The sequence below is a fragment of the Urocampus carinirostris genome, chromosome 3, assembly GCF_059441175.1.
Source record: "Urocampus carinirostris isolate Australia breed hairy pipefish chromosome 3, RoL_Ucar_1.0, whole genome shotgun sequence".
In the NCBI taxonomy this organism is placed as follows: domain Eukaryota; kingdom Metazoa; phylum Chordata; class Actinopteri; order Syngnathiformes; family Syngnathidae; genus Urocampus; species Urocampus carinirostris.
Genome location: NC_142351.1, coordinates 54,432,878 through 54,454,931, shown reverse-complemented (window position 1 = coordinate 54,454,931; position 22,054 = coordinate 54,432,878). Strand labels below are relative to the sequence as shown.

The 22,054-nt window shown below is 40.3% G+C and overlaps 3 protein-coding genes and 1 long non-coding RNA gene across 30 annotated transcripts in view; 2 read left to right on the top strand and 2 right to left on the bottom strand.

The window, feature by feature from the left end:
* The window catches only part of LOC148370158 (microtubule-associated protein tau-like), a 46,426-nt gene extending 43,450 nt beyond the window's left edge, over positions 1–2,976 (top strand). For all 13 annotated transcript variants that reach the window (XM_088332550.1, XM_088332544.1, XM_088332542.1 and 10 more), the window contains one exon: positions 1,863–2,976. In XM_088332550.1, the coding sequence (XP_088188676.1) occupies positions 1,863–2,072 (210 nt within the window). In that variant the 3' untranslated portion in view covers positions 2,073–2,976. The remainder of the gene's footprint in view (positions 1–1,862) is intronic.
* mtrf1 (mitochondrial translational release factor 1) overlaps positions 1–22,054 on the bottom strand; it is a 155,181-nt gene that overhangs the window by 33,990 nt on the left and 99,137 nt on the right. The window lies entirely within an intron of this gene.
* On the bottom strand, positions 4,704–6,584 carry LOC148370157 (uncharacterized). Its single transcript, XR_015850094.1, has 3 exons — positions 6,470–6,584; positions 6,333–6,389; positions 4,704–6,079 (listed from the first exon to the last, which is right to left on the bottom strand). It is a non-coding gene; the product is annotated as an uncharacterized LOC148370157 (long non-coding RNA).
* The window catches only part of unc80 (unc-80 homolog (C. elegans)), a 54,492-nt gene continuing 38,714 nt past the window's right edge, over positions 6,277–22,054 (top strand). For all 15 annotated transcript variants that reach the window (XM_088332534.1, XM_088332533.1, XM_088332536.1 and 12 more), the window contains exons 1-7: positions 6,277–6,490; positions 6,725–6,773; positions 11,311–11,467; positions 13,529–13,869; positions 16,221–16,344; positions 16,424–16,488; positions 17,103–17,248. In XM_088332534.1, the coding sequence (XP_088188660.1) occupies positions 6,399–6,490; positions 6,725–6,773; positions 11,311–11,467; positions 13,529–13,869; positions 16,221–16,344; positions 16,424–16,488; positions 17,103–17,248 (974 nt within the window). In that variant the 5' untranslated portion in view covers positions 6,277–6,398. The remainder of the gene's footprint in view (positions 6,491–6,724; positions 6,774–11,310; positions 11,468–13,528; positions 13,870–16,220; positions 16,345–16,423; positions 16,489–17,102; positions 17,249–22,054) is intronic.

The window sequence follows — 22,054 nt, the reverse complement described above, 5'->3', positions numbered from 1 at the left end:
GAATTTCTTTTTAGTTTTTCTTTTTCTTTTTCTCTTTTTGTTACTTATTCTGAAGCTTTTTTCATCGTTTTTTTTCTTGTTTTTCCTACTTTTCCTCCCCTTTTCTCATTTTCCTTGAATTCTTTTGATTCCTCTATTTTTGTTTCTTCCTCTATTATTGTTTCTTCTTCTTCTTTTTTATTTATTTTGTTCTGTTGTTTGTTTTTTCATTGTTTTTTTTAACTTTATTGTCCCCCTAAAGTAATTGTGTGCATAATGTTACATAATGACGTTTAATACATGGATAAAAGCAGCAAAAAAGAAGCTTTCGGCAGCGGAACAAGCCGGCAGTTTTTTGTGAGCCAAGCCAAAAAGGCCGCTTCTCGAAAAAGAGACTGATTTCCAATCTCTACAAGTTTCTTTGAGTGGGAGGAGCCACTCTGTAAATGTATTTAACTGCTAAGTTCTGCAAACACACAACTAGGGACACATACAGGTAGATGACAAGCAAAGAATGCAAGAAAAATAAAATGAATGATAACAGTTTTTCTGTGCACGCGTTTCTCTTTCTTTTTCTGTTTTTTTTTTCCGGCTTCAAGCCACCTAGAACCTTTCTGCCCATAATTGTACATTACTCATAGCATTTGCGTTGTTCTGTGTTAATTGTACCGCTACAGAAGAGAAGAATGGTGGTGGGCCAAACCAACTTAAAATTTGAGAGAGAAGAATTACCCCGATGGTAAAACTACAATGATGGGGTTGCGCTGAATGTAGCCAAATATCTGACTTAAGAATCAATACATGAGTAAGGTTAGACAATACAATTGACAGACACATGTTAAAATATTTTTTTCATCCAGCCAGCCCAAACTTGACCTTGAGCCTGCCCTTCGGGAAATCTCCTGTTCGTCCCGATTAGTCACTGCCTATGTTCCGTATAAATATAAATATACCACTTAAAATCTGACTCCCTCCCGCATTTATTTAAGAATGTTGAGGCTTATTTTGTCTGTCATTTTTGTCCTGAATAATAGTTTCAAAAGAAGGTGCAAGTTAAGTCCTTTCGTAAAAATGTTACAAAATACTGCATAGAGGATACCAACGTGTTTACCTTACGTGCAGACGGCGATGGACAAAGGAGAAAGAGTGCGCGGATTCCGTCTTGTGTATAGCTCCGCCCATTCCTACCATGTACCCCATCAAATTGCACGAAGTGCTTTGCTAGAGCATCTGGGTAAAACGTTTTTGGGGTTGAAGTTTCTTCTGTGAGTTTTCATCATAAAGTGTCTCAACAGTTTACCTAAATGAGTCAATGCTACAGAGAGCGCTAAGCCACGCCCACCATAGTTACGGTAGCCCCGTATCACACGCGAACCAAATAGAGCGGTCGAAACAACAGCGAGCAACACTTTTGTCGCTACTCCTGATAGCATAGCCGTATCAAAAGATAGTAGAAATAGGTCTCAATTATTATATAAAGGGTTTTATTCATGGCATTAAGGTGTCCAAAGACGCTAATAACTTTTTGAGGGTGGATGCAAAATTTTGGCGATCTATGAGGAAGTCAGAAGCCCGGTACCAACTACACTTGGAAATAGATTCAGATTTATGAGGGATAATGGTAAATAGAGGATATAAAATTGAGTGACCTTGCACATTAAATCTACGAAATGAGTGGAACCATCTCCACCGGTTTCGAAACTTCAGCGAGGAACATATGGAAACTACATCACGAGCCTCACAAGCCCAATAAAAATGGATCACGGACTGCAAATCCTATCCATCCCATCATTGATTTAGGTTATTGGCACAAATTTAGTTATATAATTTGTTATTAACCATTCTGGTTGTTCCTGTGTGCTTTTGCTTGTTTTTCTCATCAGATTGAGAGCCACAAGCTGAGCTTCCGTGAGTCAGCCAAGGCTCGGGTGGACCACGGTGCTGAAATTGTAGTCACCCACTCCCCTGGGCTGGAAATGGGAGGCAACTCGCCTCACTTGTCCTCTGCAGGCAGCATCAACCTCCTGGAGTCACCGCAGCTCTGCACACTGGCCCAAGACGTCTCCGCTGCATTGGCCAAGCAGGGCTTATGATTCCCCCATCTCGCTCTTCAGCAAAAACATCCAGTGTTTTCCCTTGGCCGTTTCCATACCCTCCAAATCTACCGTTCTACTTTGCAAAGGGATTATTTTTCATCCACTCACTACACAAGTTACTGTTTCCTTCCTTTATTGGACTTTTGTGTACTTGTGCGAAAGAGGAGCGTGTCTGCTATGAGATTGCACAGCGATTTTATTTTTAAGCATTGCTGCATTGCCCATGCATGGGGATTTCTCAAAAAGTAAACGTAATTTTTCAGCAACTTAGGAAACAGTTTAAACCGTGTCGGCAGATTCAGTCTGGCGGGCATGTCTGTTAAAAGAAATGTTGTATTGAAAGGAAAACAAGATTTGTAGTGGTTTTATGATGTGTAATGAACTTTTGGATAATTGTGTTTGTGTTTTTTATATTTCACTGTAGTTTTGTACGTTGGCTATGGCTGCAGTCTTTAAATAGGGTAAATTTATTTCCTTCAAATGAATTATTGTTTCCTTGCTTTTAAGTGAGCGTTTAAGTATGTATTCATAAGGTCTTTTTGGAACAGGGAATTAAACGTTTCCCCATAATATACTCTGTTACGGAGACAAAGGGAAAAAGAAAGTGTGCTTTAGTGAACACAAACATTCCATTGAAGAGAATGTTTAGGGTGATTTAACCAGTTCGTTTTACAGAAATGACAAATGCATGGAAGGCTCTGTGTGCGGCTGTAACGAGTTCAGAACTGTTCTAGTGTTTTCTCCCCTCACTGTCGTGAATGTCCTGTCCTGATGTCCGACTTCCCCTCCTGGTGTTAATATCCGCCTGTGTGTATTTAAAATTTCATGTTTGCAGTGTTGTCATGGGTAAATGATCATGTGGAAAAAGATGACAAGAGAAATAAACGAAACACTGAAAGTACTCCATGGCTATGTTTGATCAGATGCTGCTATAGCGTTTTAAAATATCATAAACATTTTTTTTCAAAGCTCCAACAGCCAAATGAGAAAGGGGTTTACTTTGTTTAATCAAACCTATATGCAGCCTTTCTGTCAATCTTGCAGCATCTCTTAAAGCATTAATCCAAAGGGTTCCGATCTATGAGCTGGGGGTCGTTTGTGTTCCACAATCTAATATTCTAAAAATATTTGTCATGACAAGAATATGTGAGCAAAATGAGAGGGAGGTGTCAAAATGTTGCCATGATTCCTGATAAATGTGTTTCCACTTTATTATTTTAGCATGTTTGACAACTTATAATTAACAAATAATTAAACAAACCCATGCCTACCTTTATTGTACCGTGTAAGGCAGAGTCCCACAAACTATAAAGTTTTGTCGTTACTTTGTACTGAGCAGAGTTTTAATGTTGTTTTTCAATCATAAATATTTTAACATATTCCAAGCACCTTTTTTTCCATGGATTTGTTTGTGATATTTAAATTCCAACTTCAAATCATTCATTATAAATCTATCTGATCTCTTGTCAATTGTAAAAAAGACACAGACGTAGGAGTTTGAAAGTCAAACTCATATGGGACAAAACGAAACATGAAACATTTCGAGTAACCAAGGAGAGGTAAGTTTTAAAACCATTTATTCTCTATACATTGATCCAACTTTGATGCTGCTAATCTTGATGATTAGGACAAAAATAAATGGCATGTTCCACTGCATAAAGGTGTTCAAAGTTTTTCAGAAATTATGAACAAAATTCAGAAACGTTGTTTCCAAAAATTAAACTTGTATGTACCCCGCTGTTGAACAAGGTAAAAATCTTAAAACATAATTTTGCTTTTTAAACTATTATTTACTAAAATAATTAAACATAGTAAAACTAATATTCTACTGCCAGATAATGTTTGTTCATTTTAAGTATTAATTTGTTATCTAACCCGAAAAAAATATGGGAAAATTTGAAAAACTTGTTTAAAACATAGTCAAATCCAAAATAATGGAAACATTTTTAACCAAAATAAATAAAAGGTGTTACCTCCTGAGCCACCGTGACCAAAAATTATAAGAACAATGCAATATTGTCTCTTTAGGAAACATAATTTGAGCTTAAAAACTATGTATTATAAACTTGGTCCCGGGAATTCATTTGCATTTACACTTTATTACGGATAGTGTACTTTGGTACAAAAAAAAGTTGAGAAACTCTGAATTATTTCACCATTGTTAAAAGAAAATGAATATCCTCTATTGGCATCATTGGCTGAATGGAAGAAGGTAAGGGATGGATTGTGATTTCATGTGCAGGCTGGCGGTTTCCTATTATTACAGGAAAATGAAAAAAAAATGATGAAGGTAAGAAAGGGACTGTGTTAAAATGCGTCCAAATGCCCACCCAAACCCCCAAAACAATGAAAAAAATAACACTTTTTCCGAGTGCATCTAAGAGAGACACTACTGGCACGCGCCACACAAACAGCTTGACGGAAGCTGCAATGATGATTTCAGCCAGAAGATGGCATCAACAAGAAGAAATTTGGAAGTTATGGACACTTTCTTTAAGGATGGGGTGTGTGGATTGAGGTGTCCTTAAAATGTTCAAAGTTGAATATTATCTTTATTAAGTATTTGTTAACAATGTCCAGCTAAGTCCAAAGAGCCCCTATGCTTTCTCTTCCAATGCAACTATCTGCTTTTATCTTGAATTGAATAGTCTTTATTGTCTGTCATTGATATCAACGTTGTGAAACATTGTATGCAACAAGATTAGACATGGCACTCCATGGTAAACATGTAATAAAGACCATAAAGAAAAAAATAACATCAAAGACTGTCAGAATGAATAGTCAAAAATATTAACAAAGTAGTGCTTAGACTGGCACAAGGTTATAACATTAATGGAATAACCTACTCTTCTTGTCGGCTCCAGAGCAGGGGAATGTATAATAATATTCTGAAAAATAGTCTGTGTAATATAGTGTAATAATCTGTGAAGCCCTTTGAGACTCTTTGTGATTTAGGGCTATACAAATAAAAATGACTTGACTTGACTTAGAGCGGAGCAGGTAAAAGAGGTTGTGGCCAGGGTAAGAAGAGTATTTTATAATATTTATGACTCTGCCACTGTATTGCAAATCGGCAATGTCCTCCAGACTGGGCAAAGAGCAGCCAACAGTCTTCTCAGTTGAGTTGATTACTCTATGTTTTTTTTCTTTTCGCTGCCGTGCTCCCAGCAGATCATACTGTGATGGTTGTTGGAATTAAATATCAAAATGTACCGTTTACCAAATTGTTCGAATTAGTTATCTGACTCCATTAACCAAACACAACCTACATTCACCCAACAATTTATGCACACTCGTTTCTTGAGGGAAAAGATGAACAGGAAGCAGACATTTCCACACGGGGGCAGATTCAATTTCCCTAACATCTTAACTAAGTGTACTCCATTGAAAACGGCCGAATTAGTGACGTTTGAGTCACTAATTCGGCCGTAAGCTTTCTCTTATTGGCCATCTTCTGCCCACATAATGGCATGCTGACTCCTCCCATGGGTGTGCCAAGATGGGGCTTCACCATCTCGTCGAAGAGCGCCCCGATGTCTGGGATACTCAAAACAACACCGAGCGTTTCTATGTCATCAGGGCCTTTCTGCGTCAACAGCGTCTGGATGTACTGATTATCTTATCAGCCGTACGTCCCGTTCCCGCCGTTCCTCTAAACAACATTTTCCACCAGGGTGCCTTGACCTCGCACATAAGCCCAGTCAGCGAATACCTTTTGCATTAAATTTAATTTGTATTCAATAGTATAAAATCCTTTATAGTCAAATGTATAAAATCCTTCATGGTGTAAGCCAGAAAGTTGTCCACTGTGGTTTTGTAGAAGGACACTAGCAGCTTTGTTCCGGGTTGTTTCTCCCGAGAACCCTCGGGAGGTGGATTCGCTGCTGGCCCTTCCCCACCACAGTCATGGTGTTTTAGCCCAGTAGAGCTAATAGGGGCAGAACATACCCGGTCGAAGGAATGGAGGATATACGGCTCTTTTAACTCAGTCACAATGTATAGGCCTGTATTCATGAGAGGGAAAGAAGAAAAAAGATAATCAACATATTCCTTTACCAGTAATTTACATATCTGAAAAAAAACTACAAGGTCGGAAACATGCACGTAGACACAACCACGCTACCTTCCATCCCCATCAACCCCTCCCCTCCTCACCCCCGCCTCCTTCCCTCCTCCTTCCCGCCGCACGGTGACAGACACTCGCTGCCATTTTACGCAGCACGAATCCAATCATGTCGTGAGGGGCTTGTCGCTCACCTGAGCCAGCCGAGCCGCCAACCGGTGGTCACACTCAGGCGGTGAGGACGACGAAAACTGTCCAACATGGTGAAAAGAAAAAGCTTAGATGACAACGAGCCCGAGTGCGGGAAAGGAATCCCGTTCCCCATCCAGACCTTCTTGTGGCGGCAGACCAGGTTAGCTCCGACGCGATAACAGGTGTTTGGCGTCCTTCTAGATAACATTACACGGAACGTTTTGTTCATCGTAAATGTTTATTCTTTGACGAAGAAATAAAAAAACGACCCCTAATGGGAACGGCGTTGGTGATGTCACAGCTGGAAATGCATATCGACGTCAGAGGCTGAAAACCAACTGTCTCTTCTTGTATTTGATTTCAACCATCTCACCGCATTTCTGTCTCTTTTTAGCGCATTTTTGCGACCCAAGTTGGGGAAACAATATGAAGCATCTTGTGTGGTAAGTTATTTCGATATTTGTATTTTTTTCCACCTTTTTTTGTAGGCTTGTTGTAACAAACATTACGTCACAAAATTATCAAATAACCCGTAAAGAAAAACAGGTATAACAGCCAAACCCTTAGGAGACCCACCCCATAAATCAGTGGTCCACAACCTCTTCTATATCACGGACCGGTTTAATGTCTGATAATTTTTCACAGACCGACCCAAGGTCGTTATTAAACATGTTTGTACTTTTTCTTAAATATTTATAGCAACATTCATTCATTCTCCGAAATGTTCATCCTTACTTGGGGCGCAGAGGGGCTAAAGCCCAGCCCAGTGTTAAGAATTAAATATTAAAATATATCGTTTACCAAATTGTTTGAATTAGTTATCTGACTCCATTAACCAAACACAACCTACATTCACCTAACAATGCACGCTCGTTTCTTGATGGAAAAATGAACAAGAGACCGGCATTTCCACACGGAACAAAATTAAATTTCCTTAATAATTTAGCTATGTGAACTCCATCGAATATATGGCCGAATTAGTGTCGTTCGAGTCTCCGTCAAGCCTCCTCTCTCGATCTTCTGCTTCCTTCTCTCGGCCCACGCTTTTTCTGCAAGCCGGTGTGCCGGCTCCTCCCATGGGCGTGCCAGGAAAGCCCCCACGTGGCTCCAAACACCTCGGAGAAAAGTGTCCCGATGTCTGAATAACTCATAACAGCAGAGCGCTTATCAAAACATCTTCTCCAAACAATGCCTGCCGTCCTGCGTCAGAGTTCTGTTATCAACAGAAGTAAACAAAACATTCCGCATTCGGATCAGCGTGACCTGAAGCCCACTCAGTGAAAATCTTCCTTGCATTCAATAAATTTAACTTGTATTCGCATAAAATCCCTTATAGTCAAATGTATAAAATCCTTCACCAGTCACATACCTGTCAACCTCAGACAATTGCTCCCCTTGTTAACGATTACAATTACGATAATAAAGCTGGCTTATTCACTTACATCAAGAAAGGCAGTGTAGAATTATAAATAATAATTTGTATAAACAATATGCATGGAAACAAAATGCTTTATCGAGGATAACATTTGCGAGCTTACCGCGACAAAATTAGCAATCTACAATTATGTTGTTGTCTTCTACCAGTGACTGAGACTAGGCAAATTAGTTTTTTTTTTCCAGTACAAAAGTAGTTTTTCAGTGTAAACAGTTTGAAATTATCAAAACCTGTATAAATGGGTGTGCACATTACAAACAAACTCACCTGGTCCGTGAACACTGCATCACTGGTTAAGAGGGCACAGCAGCGCCTGTACTTCCTGCGGAGGATGAGGAAAGCCCACCTGCCCCCACCCTCCCTCATCACATTCTACAGGGGCACCATAGAGAGTATCCTGACCAGCTGTATCTCTGTGTGGTGTGGAGGCTGCAGCGCTACCGACTGGGGTAGTGTGAGGAGGGTAACGAGGACAGCAGAGAAAATAATCGGGACTACACTTCCCTCCATTCAGGACATTGGCCAGAAGCGCTGCCTATCCCATGCTAAGAACATTACCGGGGACCCCTCTCACCCCCATCATGGACTGTTCACTCTGCTAGCCTCTGGGAAGAGGTTCTGCAGTGTGCGGTGCAGGACCACCAGGCTCCGCAATAGTCTAGTCCCCCTGGCCATTAGACTGTTAAATGGTCAATCTAACATATAGTTAACTTAAATCTAAACGGCTGCTAATCTGACTTTTTGCACTACTGGCAGTTTTTTATAGCTTGCCACTCATTGCACATTGCTCTCTGCACTATGGTAATTACAGCGTTATTGTTACAGTGTTAATGTTACTGTGTACCTGACTTGTTAACCTGACTGCCCATTTTGCACATCTGGTTAGCTACTCTTCTTGCACTATCGGCACTATGGTAAAATACTATACGTAGCCAATTACAATACAACTTTATTTATATCTGTACATTCAAGGAAACTGTGGGGGTCAGATGCATCGACATTTCGTTCTGTATACACGTGTACTAGAATGACAATAAAGTAGATCTGAATCTGAATCTGAATCTGAATCTGAAAACGTTGACAGGCATGCAGTCAACACCAGGCAATGGGCAGGGGACATGCTAGACTGGTTGCCAGTCAATCACAGGGCATAAAAACAACTGTAGCAATACTTACAATAACAACATTAATAATAACAATAATAGTAGCAAGCTTAAATCCTCTGTGAAAACATGTGCAGCATTTGGGATACCTCATAACATTGCACCAACATCCCATGTCATGGGAAACTCTGCAAACTCCTTACAACACACTCTGGATGCTAAGCTAATGTTTAACTTAAAATGTCGTTAAGCAATGTGCCAAGTACTCAACAATACCAACGCACCAAATGAAACAACCCTCACGAAAAGTGTGTTGGAGTTGTGTGGTCTTGATGTAGGAAATCATGTAACCACAAACAACCTTACCGAAGGTATTTCCAGGACGACTAAGTTTGTTTACTACGACGCCACGGTGACTGACTGATTAGAAGGCCCACTTCATATTTTATGAGTCCTAGGTTTATTTCTGCTACCGGCCTCCCCCCGTGTGTAGTTTGCATGTTCTTCCCGTGGCTGCTTGGGTTTTCACCGGACATACTTCCACATTCCAAAAAATACATACCAGGTGTATAAGTGACTCCACATTGTCCATATGGATGTGTGAATAAATAATTGTCTTTCTCTGTGTGCTCTGTAATTGGCTGGCAATCTGTCCAGGGTGTCCTCTACCCACTTCAGCTGGGATGGGCGCCAATTCCCAGTAACTCGAGTGATGTGATAAGCGGCTCAGAAAATGGGTGGATTGATGAATGGATAGTTGTTTACTCTCTTTGTAACATGATGTAGTGGTCTGCAGGTGATCATTCTCTGAATAAGCGCAGAAATTTGGTCTGATCCATCCCTCGCTGTATCATCTGCGGGCGGGGATCCTCGCTTCCAATGTGATAACTCAACAAGCAATTGGTGGGCAGCCTGCGGGAACCACACTGATTTTATTTCAAATGCAGCACCTTAAACGCCTAGTCCAGTGGTTCTCAAAAAGTGTGGCGGACCCCCCTGTGGGGGAACAAGGCTCCGCTAAGGGTAGCGTGTTTGACATCGGAAACTATCTGTCCTAGTATAAAGTGTGATTAAACCTCCACTCTATTTGGGGGCAGCGGCACTTTTATTGGCAGAGTGTGCGCTTGGTGGTGAAGCATCTGCGCTTTGAACGTACATAGATGAGAGAATGAGTATGAAGTGTGGACACGAAGTGTTGCAAACCCTCCAATGACCCCTTGAAAAAGGGGAAAAGAAGACATACAGAGAGACGTGGATAAAGAGGGAAATAAAAGTGTCCCGAAAGCTAAAATGAGAAGTTTTAACAAAGTGTATTTCGCCTCTCCATCGCGACCACTGTGTTAGACGAGAAAATACCAAGTTGCTTGCTATGTTGTCGGCAGCGGACAACATGAAGCCAAATGGATCAAAACTGACATTACACCAAAGTCAAGCCAATAAGGCGCTTGAGTTTTGTGAGGGAGTGCGAGAGGTTTGATTCTTCCATACTCATATGCCTAGTCCATATTCAGTGTGACGGTAGCGGTGAGCAAAAAAATAATGTGACTGATTTTTCTCTCTTTGCGGCCTTGTGTGTGGGGACCAGTGTCCTAACTAATGCAAGATTGAAGAAATAAATAGGGGGAAAAATATAAAGTAATTAATTCATTCATTTTCCTTACCTTTTATCCTCACTTGGATAGGGGCGGAAAAATATTAATGAAGAAAGAAAAAAATTACTATAAGGAGCAAGGAGAATTTTAATTGGAATTTTTGTTATTTTTCTTATCTCACAATTATTTGTTTTAACTAATTTGAATTATTAGTAATAATTTTAATGTGATTTTTTTAAAAATGACTTTTAAGTGTTTTTTTGACCCCCGTCTTTCTAATACCTTGATATTATCATTCTGTTTATTAAGTATACTTATGTGAAAAGTGTCATGAGAGAATAAACATTTAATAAATGACTACAAAAAGAAAAAAATGTTTTTGTTCTTTTAATGTGTTGACTTTGAGGTCTCAACATTTTTTCATGAAAAAAAAAGGGAAATAATCCAAACGATCGATATGATAGTTCATGTCCTCAAACATAAAAATAATATAGTGCAACGGAGTGAAGTATGGAAAGAAATTACAGAGCTTGTTTTTAGAAGCTTACCTTCTCATGAAACCCCGGAAGTTATGCGTACATCTGACCGATAAGTACATAATCTGTTTTTGCTTCAATTCACCCACAAATCAAGTGCACTCTTCATTTTACATTTACCAAATGAGTTTTGCCCGCCCAGGAGCCAGAACTCATATCCATAATGATGCCTGGCCAGATCCCCGTATGGGATAAACACAGAGCAGCCTCTGTCTCTCGCCTCACTTGAGAGGCTATTGAGGGCAAAATCAAAGAAAGAGGCTTTGCCTGGTGTCTTATGTGTCTCTTCTGCTTTCCCCTGGTCGCCTCTCCAGTCTTTTGAGCGGGTCCTGGTGGAGAACAAGCTTCACGGATTGTCGCCAGCCCTGTCCGAGGCCATCCAGAGCATATCCCGCTGGGAACTGGTCCAGGCTGCCCTGCCTTATGTCCTCCACTGCACTTCTATCTTATTGTCCAACAGGAACAAACTGGGTGAGAGTACATTCTGTGCACTGCATTTGAATTAGCTCAAGAATTTGATCCACAAAAAGTGAAAAATGTTTATTTCTATACCAGACCCAAAACTATTTTGCTTTTATTTGACATTACAGAGCTACCAAATACTAATAATCCTCCGTAGTTTACTATGCCAGGTAATAATAAACAAGCAAATGAGCCCGGCGTTGTTGGGCCGATAGAAGATTGGATTTGGCTGCTTGGAGTCGTCTGGGTCAGTTGTACCCAATTTGGTGGCCAGAGTGCGTTAGAGACCCCACAAAAGCAGACCAGACGAAAGCAAATGTTTATCAAATTTGTTGGTGTTTACTGGGTGTGCCTTGACACAAAACCTAGCTAAGGACACCTGCAGAGGCTTAAAGTACAACTGTAATCATTTTAATGAAAATCGGTTCTGCCGTTTCGGTGCTTGTAAGTCACATTCAAACACGCACGCACACACACACATATCGGGATTTATAAAGTAGTTTCGATTTAGATTCAGATCAGATTAAATAGATTACATAAATTTGACTGATTAGATTTAGAAGTATGAATCTAGATTTGTTAGATTACCAAACATGCATTTTCCAAAAAATAAAACAAAAACAACATAGTAATAACATGTTATTTTAGAAGTTTAGTCCAACACCAGAAAGAAATGATTCTAAAAATCCTACATATAATTCCACACTCATACTATTCTTTGAATAAATGGCTCACATTACAAACCAACCCAAACGTAACTTCTTGCCGACACGCAAATATTTTTTTCCCTTTTTCAAGTTTTTTTATTTCAACCATCACCTCAATAACAGGGACTGTTTTATTCCTAACCATCTTGGAGGTTCCAGAAAGTACACAATTCCTAAAAACCTTAACTGGGAAAATTAAGAGTCTTTTGTAAAATATATATTTCAAATAAAAGTCTCATTGGACTATCAGAACTAAGGTTGCATCAAAAATAAATACATTTAAATTAAAACAATTAATATTGAACATAATTTAAAATAATGACATCTGTTTTAAACTACAATTAATACATTCGTTCATAAATGGTTACTGAGCTGTCCTCACTCCTACGGAACCCCTGTTTTGCCAGCTGCCCCTCAACCATAGTGGTTAAGGGATACAACCAATCAACCAACAAACCAATGAACCAAGACACCCAGCGAACGATGTCTTGAATAACCAGACATTCTTTACTTGCCGTTTATTTGGACAATGGCCTCAATCATTACCCCTATAAGGTCACAGTAAAACTAAAAACGTTAGAGGTCGGCAACCTGTGGCTCTTTTGCGCTGCCGAGCAGCTCATTGGCGCTTTTCCAAAAATGTTTACACATTGGAAAAGATTGGGGAGGAAAATTTATTTTTATTTATGCTTTCTGTAGGAGGAGAAACATGACACAAATACTTTTAACAATTTACAGTGCCGTAAAAATGTGTGGAATTGATATTCCATTTCAATGAAGAGCTGGTATGAGTTCGCGAGCAACAAGCCGAACTCTGCTGCCTTGGTTCTCCGCTTTACTCTCTCTCTTTCCACTGTTCCGAGCTGTGTGGCCCAAGTTACAACCATTTTAAAGGAGTAGCGTCACCAGGCAGGGCAAGACGCTGTTTTCAACAAATCGGCCGTTGACCCCAAATGTATAAAGAGAAATATAACTGAGGAGAACAGAGAATTTAATATCCGAAAGTTGTTGTCTGAGCGTTCGTTGAAGTTCTGCATGTCTCTTTTGTTTCCTTTTCGTCACCAACAATTAACATATACTTGTTATTGTTTTTAACATGTTGAGTTAACACATTAACATCTTTTCTCAAAAGCCGAACAGTTACATTTTGCAGTATATTTTAATTCTCACTTTGCATTTCCAATTGTATCCACCATATTTTCCAGTATAGGACGCACTGGGTTATATGGCGCACTTTAAAAGTTCTGGACAATTTGGGGTTTTAAGGTGCCAATTATAGGAAAATGTGGTACTTTTTCTCAACTCTGGGCCAGTATCCTCTTATTGTACAACTTTTGTATCATCAAGTTTTATCTTGTGACAGGCCACCAGGACAAACTGGGCGTGGCGGAGACCAAGCTGCTCCATACACTGCACTGGATGTTGTTGGATGCTGCCCAGGAGTGCAACCATGAATCCAGCATTGGTGACGGTTGGCCTGCTGGCAGCGGTGGTGTTGCCTTTATGCAGCCTGTGGTAAACCAGGGCTCGTCTCCAGGCGCACCCGGGTCTGGTACGGGTTCTGCTATAGGAGGGTCGGGACCACAGTGGAGGAGTTCCCAGCTTGAGGAGGATGAGCATGCTCGTAACAAGTTGTTCCATAAGAGTATGGGCACCGTGGAGCTGTTTGTCTTCCTCTTCGCGCCACTCATTCATCGGATCAAGGTCATTTTGCATCTCGACGTGTTTTCTTCCTAATGAAATTCATATTTAGTACTAGAAACAGACATACCAGGAAAGTGTTCCTGTGTAAAGACATACAGAGTGTCCATAAAGACCATTTGAAGAATCTTTTAAAAATGCAATTGATTACATATTTTATTCAGATCTGTTCGATTATATTTAGTGTTTATTGAAAGTTATTATTTTACCTTCTTTATTACACGTTTACATGTGCACGATTCACATCAATACAGTACTTGATTTCTTGCCATGTTCACTGTAGCATGGCCTCATAAATTGTGGCAACAGAATCAGTCATCATTTTCTTTAGGTCAGTAATGTCCCTTATCTTTGTTCGATACTCGGTATTTTTAACAGAGACCCATAGAAAGACACATTAATAAAAGCTGAATACAATAGGACAAATCTCAATAAAATATCTAATCAGTTACATTTTTAATATTCTTAAATTGGTAAAGAGATTTTATGGACATCCTGTACATTTAGATGTATTCATATGAGATGATTTTGATACATTTATGTTGAAATAATGTCACGACTGGAACAGAAGTAGGACCCAGATGCGTAACGTTACTCACAAATATAGAGGAAAGGCAGCGCCAGCGATCCGGTGCTCGCTGGACGCGGGAGGCAAGCCGCTCACGGGATCGGAACGTGTTCCGAATCCGGAAGTGGATCTTTCAGAGCGGGAGATTGTAGCGTAGTTGGACAAAAAAAAACAGGTCGTTAGCCGGGACGGGAGATCAAAATATGGTCGGGGTCAAAAAACAGGTCGTAGCAGGAGACAAATGGGGAAATCAGGAACGGACGAGTAGAAAACGGAGGACAAAACAGGACCGACGGGAGTCAGAGTCAAAAATGCTTGCCATGTGAAAACAGAGGTTTGCTGACGGACTGACAACAGGTGAGTGAAAGGACTGAGCTTAAGTAGGACGGGGAACGAATCAGGTAACCAGCAGCAGCTGGCGCCAAACGAGCGGGCACAGGTGAGTGTAATGAGTAATCATGACAAATTATTCAAAGTAGGGATGTCAAACTCAGTATGGCTCTGGGAACTGATAAGTAAAAGAATGTCAACTCTTTTACTTTGTTTTTCAACATTATGCTTTATGATTCAGGCTACATTAGTAACCTATCCATACATATTATAATCACACATGACAAGGGCTTTTTTTTCTCAACACAACACATGGAAAAAAAAATCATGTTTGGCATTCATTGTGTTAACTCGTTTATTTCAACAGTTGCGTAAATGTAGTTTCACTCCTGAACCAACTCACCATGTTATACAAACTCAACACTGCCCTCTAGCGACGGGAGTGAGCATTTTGTTTGCATTTGTTTAAAAAAATCATAATAGAGAAATGACATAGAGGGTTACACCACCTCGTGTTCATGTAGATAGCGAGTCCACCTCCTCTCCGCTTCCCGCAGGCTTTTGTGTCTCTGTCTGCCCTAACAGCGCTGAAGCCGGGTAGCTCCACGTTAGCGTCCGGGGTACTAGACGTGAGCCACGTTTCCGTAAAGCACAGCAAACTGCACTCCCTGTACGCTTTAATGTTTTTCACTAGCACAGCCAGTTCGTCCGTCTTATTGGCAGAGAGTTCATATTTCCCATGATTACGGACGGTACAGAAGACTTATAACTCTGGTAACCGCTTAGCCTTCACCTCTGCAGCCACGATAGGGCCCCCTCACCTCGTCTGGTAAATGGGGAATCACACCGGCACAAGAATTCTTCAGGGCAAGGAGTTGATTCCTCAAATCAACGAATTTTTGTGCGTTAAAACCCATAACCATAGGATAGAAAGTAATCCAAAGTGTAGTCGTCAAACATGACGAAAAACACCGAAGATAGAAGCAAACAATAAAACCAATAAATCACAAAAAGAGCGAAATAACACGGAGCTGCTGGAGAGGCTGCTGGAAAGGCTGCTGGAGAGGCTGCTGGAGAGGCTGCCGCTCGCGGCGGCGCCTTTGATGTTATCTTTCATACCAATAATTCCCTCATTTACTACATTTAATGTGTTTCATGTTTTAAGTATTTCATAAAAATGATGTATTATAATCATTTAAATGAGAGCAGTAATATTTAATATTACCAAAATTGAATTGAACAAGGGCATTTTACTTTATTTATTTTTATTATTTAATTTATTTTATAATGCTTTTCTACCCCGCGACCTTAGTGAAGATGTTTTTCTAACTGAACTTTTGCAGAGTGAGAAGGCTAAGGCATTTGACATTATATATAATAAAATCTGAAAGTGACTTTTTTTTATCAAATTATATATTGAATAGCAATTTAAGTAAAGTAGCAACTGTTTATGCAGGAGTCAGACTTGACCTTCCGCCTAGTCAGTGGTCTCATAATATGGCAGCCAATGTGGGAGCACCGCCAGCCTGATATCCCCGCCTTCTCCGCCCTCATCAAACCGGTCCGAAATATCATCACAGGTGAATAAAAAAATCTTCTTTCATTTCTTCAGGTTCGCAAAATATTTTCCTGTTCAATTTTCCTTGTTTGCCTGACCAGCAAAGCGTCAGTCTCCAGTCATCAATCAATGTAGTCCCTGTGGATCCGGAAACCCTGGTCCCATGGTAAGTGTTTCGTTCACAAATCTTGTCACGTTATGTCTTGCGTTAATTGGATTTGCTTTGGGACGAGACTTATAAAGGCAAATTTTTCCTCATTCCTCAAAGGACGGGGTTACTGATGATACAGTCAGTGTATATGTTTTCCAATTCGCCATCGAGTGATGCAATGTTGTTATAGTTTAGTGTGTTGTTTTATAATCTGCAAAATTGTTAGCTCCGTTTATCAGTTTTGATACAATCTTCTATTCAGTTTGGCTTCAATTTTGAAATATATCTGCATCGTATATACTGTTAAATCTTGAAAACATGTGTTGCTATGTTAATAATTTGTTTCCCTACCTTGTCAATTGGAATATGATAAAACCTTAGTCTAATGATACCAATAGTAATTGATAATGGTTTTCTAATACTGTAATAAAATGTATTTTTGGAATTGTGTACTTATCCGATCAATAGCCTTTCACAGCAATACATTTTGCATCACAACTCATTCAAGATATCATCCATTCATATTGATTATGCTTCTGCCATCCACCAACATGAATGTGGTTAACCAGAGTCCAAAAAGGAATCTTTCCGAGCCTTTAATCATCTTAGCTTTCCTGTTCCTCGTGCAGGGCTTTCAGGTGGTTTGCGAGGCTGGCCATTCTGATTCCTCCTCCTCCTCTGCCGCGGGGGAGCACAGCTGTCGCCGTGGTAACTCTGTGGAAAAAAGTGGACCCTCCCAACAACCCACAATGATCAAAGGCCCGTCAAAGAAAAAGTGAGTTGTTTTTGGATTCAAAACAAGATGCATTATCTATGAAATCTCATACAGAAGCCTCATTTAATTCAAGGTCACTTAGAGATTGTAAGCTTACATTTGAACATGGTATTTTTCAGTTGACAATCACTCAATAAAACGACATACATTGATACCCTGGTACCCGAACATAATCTGTTCGGGATTGGTGTTCGAACACCAAATTATGGGACTACTGAATCACAAAGTACCGTATTTTCCGCACTATAAGGCGCCTTTATTTTTTTTCAAAAGCTGAACATGCGCCTTATAATACAGTGCGCCTTATTTATGGATCAATATTAATTCGCAAAGTCTTGCAACTAACTTGCCGCCGCCGACTAGATTTTCCCCCGAACGCCAAGTATTCCGCGGTGTATGCTGGGATTTATTTACCGGCGTTTCATTGGCTAACCAATGTGTCAATCATCATTTGAATGGATCACTATTGGCTAAAGTTATTCGGAGGTCAAGGGGAGGATCCTTTTTATCATTCACAGGCTGGCATTGGCTTGAACGGCAAAACAAAGCCTGCAATTGGCCGAAAAAGATGAATGTGTATAGCACGTTGGGTTGACGGCATAGAGATTATTTTTTACTATTCTGTATTTGTACATATTTTATTCTCCTGGATTTACTACCCTCACGGATATAAGAGGACATTGGCTGCACATTATTATGAACACAACGACTTCAGTGAGCTACTCTGGGTTTTATATTATCCCTGTATCTTGTTTCAGACTGAACTCGATGTTTCTGTGATAAGCGGTGCAGATAATGGATGGAATGGAGTGTCCATTTTTAAATTAAACTCAATTCCAAGCGTTTATTGTCATATGCACAGTAAAGTTGCGAGCGAAAAAGAAAATAGAAACTAAGGAAGGTTTGGCAAAGACTTTAACCTTCTGAATGATGGAACGATGCATTTGAGTGACATCGTACAGACACCGCATCCGCACGTGTTCTCGACACGTATTTGCGTCTTTGCAAGCTTTGGGACTGTTAAGGGGGTAATAAGTTTGACTGAACTATCTGACTGTTTTGTCGGCGTTCCCATTGTATCGCCTTATAATCCGGTGCGTCTTATGTATGTCAAAAATAGGACCAAATACTATTTTTTCGGGGTGCGCCCTGTAACCCGGTGCGCCTTATAGTGTGGAAAATACGGTAATGGTATTAACGAGTACCGAAAGAAATAGAGATACCCAAAAACATGAATAAAACATGGACCTAAACATCAGGTATTTAAATCTGTAGATTATAAAAATCGAACAAAATAGGGATAAAAATATAGAACAATTTTAAGCCATTTACTTTACCTCTGAGCAGGGGTTCAATGCAGACACTCGTACACTATTCTCATATTTTTCAATAATGTCAGTGTTCAACTCGATCATTTTTCACTGTTTACTTCTTTCCCTTCCCGTTATCACTAACTTTTTTGGGATCCATTATTGTCAACAGGAAAGACAATAAAACGCACTAAATCAAAAAAATTCTCAACCCGTGTTGTCGGACTGTGTATCTCTCGCAAAATGAGGCTCCCCAACCGAGCCAGAGTAGCCAAGATGGGCGCTTATCTCGGCCAGACATTCGGCTGTATTTGGCTTTGTTTGGTTGTGTTTGGGTTGACGTGATTTCCGAATTTTGTTCGAATACCGAAGCAAAGATTACTATGATTTTTGGTGGGAATATTGAATCGTTACCAAGTCGTTCGAGTTCCCAGGTATCATCACTGTCTAATTTTAATAATAATTGTAAGGACCTCAATTAAAACCCCCAAACTAATTTTTATTGCAATGCATTTACAATTTTCTTTAATTCCATCTCTGTATTATTGAATTTCTAATCTTTGTAAAGATGTAGTGGTTTAACTCAAGTAGATGAATCCGTGCCTCTTTCCATACTTGAACCATTATGTTGTTAATCCCTCGGATGAAAACAAGCTGTACTCTCCTTATCATTTCTGTATGCGGATGTTGCAATAATGTACAATTTCTGCATGAGCAGCAGTGACTTTCTGGAAGCTCGGGCCGCTTGGCCTTATGAAAAGTTATATATCGCTGTCGCCTCAAGCCACGCTGTCGCCTCAAGCCACGCTGTCTCCACGGGTCGCATTGGCTTCAGCTCGAGGGAGTATTTGCCTGCATAACCGGTGTAATTATGCTGCAGTAACGTGCTGGCTGTGTTGCCTGTCTGGCATGATTCGGACTGCCTGCAGAAAGTCTGGCAATATGAAGGCCTCTCACCAGATTTTGGGGCCAGTTAGTGTGTTTGGCACTGATAGACAGTTTTTGCTTAGCATCTAAAGCAATGGACTGCTGATGTTGAGTTTATTTAGAGCAGGGGTGTCAAAGTCAAATGGACGGAGGGCCAAATAAAACATTTGGCTACAAGCCGAGGGCCGGACTGTCCAATCTTTACTGAAACCAAGATTTAACCTACTGAAAACATAACAAATATATTACAATATGATTGGATAAATAAAGCAATATTTTCTTATGACTCAGTCATTTTTAATTTCAGCAGGCACAAAATACAAATGTCCTTTATATAAAAAACTCTTAACATATCTCATAACAACAACTCATAACAATTTTCTATCATTCAATCATCTAAAATTATTAAAAAGAAATATTGCCTCGAAATACAATAAAATAAAGTGCACAAATCTCTTGTTACTTAAAACCAATAGCAATCAACACACTGGACCTCATCTGTCCTGCTCAAATGTACATTGACTTTCCTTTCTATGCTTTCTCTGGGTTAGTGTGAAAAAAGGAATTACTGATTAACAAATAACAACAATCAAAAGTCATTTTCTCTGCTAAATAGGAGACAATTTTATCAAAAGACTGTTGTCCACATCAAGATCTATTTTCCATGAAAAGCCGAAAAAAAAGAAACACTCCCAGGAACGGAGTCGGCAAACAAAAAAAACATAGTCAACATAGACAATAAAGCTTTAAAATTCCTGAGGGGAAAAACAAAAAAAAAGACCTTCTTTATGTGCATATTTAACTTTTAAACTTGAACGGAGTAAAAACTTCAAATGTGTAATTGCACAGGAAACATTACTGTATTATTACTGTATTTACACACATTTATATACATTACTGTAATACTACAACACTACATCACTTGTTTGAGGCTGACGCTGATACTTGGCAGTACTTCATCTTTTGCACAAGTTCATCAATGTTCGGGGTCAGGCTCTGAGCTGAGGAAATCCTCAGAACTGAGTGAAGGTGTTCAGCAGTAAGTCGACTTCTGTGTGATGTTTTGTTCAGTTTCATTAAGGAAAACAGTTGTTCACACAGGTATGTGCTGCCAAACATAGACAATGTTTGAGCAGCCTGGGTGCGCAGCTGGGGCATTGTGTCGGGGAGGAAGCGCGCAAACTCCGCAGCACCCACTGCTGCGTATTTTGCCTTCAGCGCATCATCGCATTGTAGCTCAATCAACTCCATTTGGAGGTTTGGCGGTGAGCTTTCCACATCAACTGCAAATGGATTGCTGAGCAGTGCAAACCTGCTTTTTTGTGCTTCAAAGTCAGCAAATCGGTGTCGAAAGTCAGCAGCGAGTATAATAATTTTTTAGCAAACTGCGCTCGGGAAAACACTGGTAGATAGCTCATCTTTCATGGTCTGACAGCTAGGAAAGTGACTCAAGTTTTCTTTCCGCATTTGTGCCTCCCACAGAGTCAGTTTGGCTTGAAATGCTTTCACTGTAGTGTACATTTCAGAGATGATACGAGCCCGGCCCTGCAGCTGCAGGTTCATTGCGTTCAGGTGACTCGTAATGTCACACAGAAAAGCCATTTCACACAAAAACCTTTTGTCTCGGAGTTGTGTTGTGTCTTTCCCTTTGCTGTCCAAGAACAAACAAATCTCCTCACGAAGCTCGAAACACCTGCGCAGCACCTTTCCCTGGCTTAGCCACCGGACCTCAGTGTGATAGGGCAAATCACCATGCTCCATTTCTAACTCGCACAGAAATGACTTAAACTGGCGGTGATTTAACCCTTTGGCTCTGATAAAGTTAACTGCGCATGTGATGGTGCTCATTACATCTTTCATTTTCAAGGCTTTACCACAAAAGGACTCTTGGTGTATGATACAGTGATAAGCTGTCAGCTCACGTGTGACGTTTTCCTTCTGCATCTTCTCCCGTATCATTGCCACCAGTCCACTCCTGTGTCCACACATCGCAGGTGCTCCGTCTGTTGTCAGACTCACGAGTTTTTCCCAAGACAGCTCCATCTCGTTTACACATCTTGAGACCTCTTCATACAAATCATGTCCAGTAGTTGTGCCGTGCATAGGACGTAGCGCTAACAACTCCTCTGTCACGTTGAGGCTGGAGTCCACTCCGCGGATGAAAACTGACAACTGGGCAATGTCAGAAATGTCTGTGCTCTGGTCCACAGCCAGGGAATATGCGATGAAATCTTTCCCCTTTGTAACAAGCTGCTCTTTTGGATTGTTAGACAACAGGTCTACGCGATCAGCAATGGTATTTCTGCTCAGGCTGATGTTTGAAAAAAGTTGTCTTTTGCCTGGGCAAAGTTCGTCGCAGACTTTGAGCATACAGTTTTTGATGAAATCCCCCTCAGTAAATGGCCGGGCTGATTTGGCGATCTCCTCTGCTAAAATAAAACTGGCCTTGACAGCAGCCTCGCTTTGTGACTGGGCTTTTCTGAACAGACCCTGTCGAGATTTGAGACCTCGTTTAAATTCCTCGACCTTCTGTAACCTTTGTTTTATGTCCAGAATCTAGGTTTTGTCA